The sequence below is a fragment of the Babylonia areolata genome, chromosome 21, assembly GCF_041734735.1.
Source record: "Babylonia areolata isolate BAREFJ2019XMU chromosome 21, ASM4173473v1, whole genome shotgun sequence".
Classification (NCBI taxonomy): domain Eukaryota; kingdom Metazoa; phylum Mollusca; class Gastropoda; order Neogastropoda; family Buccinidae; genus Babylonia; species Babylonia areolata.
In genome coordinates, this window is record NC_134896.1 from 56479209 (window position 1) to 56485035 (window position 5827).

Below are 5827 nucleotides of genomic sequence, written 5' to 3' on the forward strand. Positions count from 1 at the left end.
AAACAACTTGAGCAAACAGGGCATTGGAGCATCAATTACTGGTTTAGAAACATCAATCAAAGTCACAGAAACATCCATTTCATGAGTAAAATTAGCATCTTTATATCAGAATAAAACAACTGTGTCGCGTTGCGTCGGGCTGCTCTTCCCGGGGAGAGCACGTTGCCACAGTACAGCGCCACCCAGTTGTTCTACGTGCACTTGCACTTGTTTCACCATCACAGTTATGCCAGGGGACAGGACGCGTTTTTCTGTGCATAAAAAAAAATGATTGAAATAAAACATCGAAATACCGGAAACTAAACATAACTTGTGCATATGTAATTGTCCTTGAACAGTTTGTCTGAGTGCGTTTCCTTGTGAGTTCACAAAGAACAAAATTGTGGTCAGGTACTTGTGCGACATATAATATATGTGTAATATTTAGTTATGACATATAACAGTGTAACGAAGACAACCACTCCGTAATTAAACACACACAACCTTAAAAAAAATAAAAATAAAAAAAGAGAGAAGGAGAAAAGAAAAAAGAGTCAGGTATTTCTCTCCTGTTCTTTCTGGGCCGGCTTCCTGCCAAACAAGGCCCAGAAGGTCTCCCTGTATCGGGAGCCCATGACGTAGTAGACGAAGATGTTGAGGCTGGAGTTGACGTAAGTGAAGAATTCCGCGATCCAGAACGTGGACAGCAGGAAGTTCATGTTGCTGGTCCCCGTGGTCATCCCGGGCAGGAAGAGCCAGCTGAAGCGCACCACAGCCACGGGGAACAGGCACACCAGGAAGAGGATGGAGTTGGCCACCAACATCTTAGTCAGGGCCACCTCCCGGGGGGAGATCTCCGAGGAGGACCCAGCGCGCCATGTGACCACCTCCCGAAGCTTCACCGTGGTGATCCTGGTGGCGGTGATCACCACGATCATCACGGTCCCGGGAAGGCCCACCCCGAAGACGAAGCTTTCCAGGTTGTCTATGAAGTCCTTGTGAGCCTTGTAGAACGTGCCGCTGACGCCTGTCTTTATGATCGTGTTTATTGCTGGGTCGTAGACACATCCGACACGGTACCGGAACGTGGTGATGAAGCATAGGCCCAGGATCAGGATGTAGGCCACGGTAATGATGATCGCCATGGTCTTTGTGCGCAGCAGAGTCTGAAACTTGAGGGGGTTCAAGATGCACAGGCATCTCTCGGTGGCGATGATGGCAGAAAGTATGTAAGAAATGTAGTTGAAGCCGAACAAACCTAAGGAGTTGTAGTTGGTTAGGAACGTATCCACGGGCCCGAACAGGTCTCTTGTCGTGAACTGCAGGTACAGCTGCTCTCCGTGGTGTAGGATGCCCATGATCAGATGGAACTCGTCCGTCAGCGACAAAGTAAAGAGACACAGATTGACACGATCTTTGAGCCCCTGCTTGTAGAACACTATGGTGTTGATGATGTTACCGGGCGCACCAATCAGGAACAGGAAGGCCAATAAGATGTCTTTAATTCTGCGTATCATGAACTCTACATCTTCCGTTAGAATACCTTCGGGTTTCTCCAGTGGTAAATGTTCTATTTCGCTGAAAGGGACGTCATCACACCATCTATCATATATCGTCACGTTCTGAGGTATTGTCTGTAAAGGTCTATACGCCGACAATGTAGTTTGCAAGGTGGCGCCGTAAATCGCACTTACAAACTGCAGGGAATGGTTCTCTTGGGAAGGCCCAGGAACATGCGCCATAGTTTTATAAACCCAAACGATTTTTCTCGCTACTGTTTTTTTCCCCCAGTCATTCGTTACTGCCTGCAATGTCGGTCACGTGATGACGGTCTCCGCATTCACCAAGGATCAGTTTGTTAATTCGTTCCTTGTTCTGAAGACACACACAAAGAAACAGAGATTACATAGAATTGAAGACGAGCGAGAAAAAAAACAAAAACAACAACAACAAAAAACCTAAAGCAAGCATGCCTATGAAGTAACGCTCACATCAACCAAGCACTTATTTCAATTACACCAACAAAATAAACAGTTTCGGTTTCTGCGTTCGGACAAATCCATATACGCTGTACCACATCTGCTTGGAGGAAGCGTGCATGGCGGCAGCACAACACAACGCGCTGGTCAGGCCTTGAGGGCATGCTGAGATATCTGTGTGTGTGCCTGGTCAGGCCTTGAGGGCATGCTGAGATATCTGTGTGTGTGTACCTGGTCAGGCCTTGAGGGCATGCTGAGATATCTGTGTGTGTGTACCTGGTCAGGCCTTGAGGGCATGCTGAGATATCTGTGTGTGTGTACCTGGTCAGGCCTTGAGGGCATGCGGAGATATCTGTGTGTGTGCCTGGTCAGGCCTTGAGGGCATGCTGAGATATCTGTGTGTGTGCCTGGTCAGGCCTGAGGGCATGCTGAGATATCTGTGTGTGTGTGCCTGGTCAGGCCTGAGGGCATGCTGAGATATCGTACCTGGTCAGGCCTTGAGGGCATGCGGAGATATCTGTGTGTGTGCCTGGTCAGGCCTTGAGGGCATGCTGAGATATCTGTGTGTGTGCCTGGTCAGGCCTTGAGGGCATGCTGAGATATCTGTGTGTGTGCCTGGTCAGGCCTGAGGGCATGCTGAGATATCTGTGTATGTGTGCCTGGTCAGGCCTGAGGGCATGCTGAGATATCTGTGTGTGTGCCTGGTCAGGCCTGAGGGCATGCTGAGATATCTGTGTGTGTGCCTGGTCAGGCCTGAGGGCATGCTGAGATATCTGTGTGTGTGCCTGGTCAGGCCTTGAGGGCATGCTGAGATATCTGTGTGTGTGCCTGTCAGAGTGGATTTCTTCTACAGTTCTGTGCCAGAGGACAACACGTGTGTGTGTGTGTGTGTGTGTTTGTGTGTGTGTGTGTGTGTGTGTGTGTGTGTGTGTGTGTGTGTGTGTGAAGTGCGTGCTGCACACACCTCGGTTTCTGATCTCATCCGAATGGCGAGACGCTCAGTTTGATTTTCCAGCCAAACTTAGGAGAAAGGGCGAGAGTGGGAGTCAAACCCAGACCCTCACGGACACTGAATGAACAGATGAGCGTCTTTACCACTCTGCCACCTACCTCCTCCCCCCACCATCCAAACAGCCAACTAACTGACACGCACCACACAGCAAGAAAGTAACGGACACAAAGCCAGCTGTGCACTGACAGTGCGTGATTGTCGCCACAGCCCAGCGGTTACAGCGTTGGACTTTCAGTCTGAAGGTCCCGGGTTCGAATCTCGGTAACGGTGCCCGGTGGGTAAGGGGTGGAAATTTTTCCGATCTCCCAGGTCAACGTATGTGCAGACCTGCCAGTGCCTGAATCCCTTCGTATGTATACGCACGCAGAAGATCAAAATACGCACGTTAAAGATCCTGCTATCCATGTCAGCGTTCCGTGGGTTATGGAAACAAAGAACATACCTAGCATGCTCACCCCCGAAAATGGAGTATGGCTGCTTACATGGTAGGGTAAAAACCGTCATACACATAAAAGCCCACTCGTGTGCATACGAGTGAACGTGGGAGTTGCAGTCCACGAACGAAGCAGCAGCAGCAGCAGCAGAAGACTGTAGCATGGAACGGGCAATATGAAGAAGCGTAGAACTGCAAGCTCTCACACACTGTCAGCTCCGTGGTACTCTATGTCAACATCTTCAGTGTCAGCAACGGGTTGATGCACACTTTAAGAGGCGACCAATCATTATTTTCACTCCAGGTTAAGACACCCACTGGTTCCTCCAGACTTAACAGTGATCATCTTAACTAAGAGTTTTCTTCAATTCATTTCCTGCGATAGTTCATTCAATCAGAAAAGCCATTTATGTGCTGGACGCATTAATTTTTTAAAAGTTACTACTCACATATTGTTTTCAAGAACCTCTCTCTCTCTCTCTCTCTGTCAGAGAGTTTCAGTTTCAGCAGCTCAAGGAGGCGTCACTGCGTTCGGACAAATCCATATACGCTACACCACATCTCCCAAGCAGATGCCTGACCAGCAGCGTAACCCAACGCGCTTCGTCAGGCCTTGAGAGAGAGAGAGAGAGAGAGAGAGAGAGAGAGAGAGAGACAGAGACAGAGAGACAGAGAGAGACAGAGACAGAGACAGAGAGAGACAGAGAGATTCAAACTGAACACTTTTTCATTGATGGTATATACTCATCAGATGGTGTCACGTGCAAGCCGAATGAAGACCAGACACATTCTAAACAGCCGATCTTATGCAACATACATACACACTTCATCTCCTGAGTTGTCCAGGTGTTCTCCTGCTACATACATAGACACTTCATCTCCTGAGCTGTCTACATGTTCTCCTGGAACACTCAAAGACACTTCATCTCCTGAGCTGTCTACATGTTCTCCTGGAACACTCAAAGACACTTCATCTCCTGAGCTGTCTACATGTTCTCCTGCAACACTCAAAGACACTTCATCTCCTGAGCTGTCTACATGTTCTCCTGGAACACTCAAAGACACTTCATCTCCTGAGCTGTCTACATGTTCTCCTGGAACACTCAAAGACACTTCATCTCCTGGGCGCTCCAGGTGTTCTTCTCAACACCTGCACAATCATCACGTCTTCCCCGTGTGCTGTTGATGTTGCAGCTGAAACTGGATCCAGAGAAACGCTGGAGTTTTCAAGCAAAGAACAAAAAAAAGCTGAAAATACCCCCCCCCACACCCTCCCCCCTCCCCACACACCCCTCCCTCCTCCCCCCCAAAAAAACCAGCAGAAAAACAAAACAACAACAACAATAGATGCTGACAAACGTGTTCTCTTCTCACCACCACCACCACCACTCCAATAGTTTCCTTTGATGTCTTCGGCCCATACAGACACACAATTGGCAGACATGGGAAGCATGAAACATGAAAATGAATCACTATCGTCAGCAGCAGCAGCACCACCACCCACTTCTCTTGTTCATTTTTTATTTTTTGGTCAAAATTTTTTATTCAAAATTTGCATGACGTACAAACATACATGAATACTCAAAGTAAGTAGCATAAACATGATAGAAAGAAAGAAAAAAATAGGATAAAAGAAATCGGAAAAGCGACTGGATAATATCTAAGTTTGGATTAAAAAAAAAAAAGATACGAAAAGAACCACAAAGAAAGAAGAAGAACAACAAGAACAAGTAGAACTAGGACGAAATGCTGGCAGGAATACCTGAATGAACGTCAGGTATGTAGACACCGGATGCACTTCAGGAAGCCTGATGGATGCTAACTTGTCATTCACATCGTGGTGCCGCCAGATACAAAATAACCCATATCAGCAAACAAAGTTCCACATCACACAATATTCCTTGCTTTGATTTGTAATCATAAACACGGCTTCACATGGAAACCAACTGGTTTCAGTTTCAGTTTCTAATAAAGGGGGCGTCACTGCGAGGCGTTTCTCTACTGAGATAATAAAGATGTTCTGATTCTGAATCTGATAGTAATAATGACAATAAAAGGACATTTGGTACACCCAATCTATTGACACAAAAGCCCCAGGCGTTTACAATAAAACACACACACACACAAAAAAAAACAAAAAACAAACTGCAATGACGCGAGCATACTAAAAACACACAAACACACCCGCACGCACAGATCATCCCCGTTACCACTCCATCCCACAAACCCACACACACTCCACACAAGATGTACACACACACACACACACACACACACCCGATCGTTCAAGGCATATGAACATGTGTACGTTTAAAAATTGTAAAAACAATAGAAGTAAAACCAAAACAAAACAAAACCAAAAAAACTTGATTAAAACATAAAGGTGAAGAAAAGGAGTTATTCACTGACTGGGAAGAAAACCCA

The 5827-nt window shown here is 46.8% G+C and overlaps 1 protein-coding gene across 1 annotated transcript; it reads right to left on the reverse strand.

Annotated features, from left to right (window-relative positions):
- Positions 1–533: 533 nt before the first annotated feature.
- On the reverse strand, positions 534–1756 carry LOC143296671 (formyl peptide receptor-related sequence 6-like). The gene has a single exon (XM_076608702.1). It carries the CDS (start codon positions 1719–1721, stop codon positions 534–536), a length of 1188 nt encoding a protein of 395 aa, XP_076464817.1. The 5' UTR covers positions 1722–1756.
- Positions 1757–5827: the final 4071 nt, after the last annotated feature.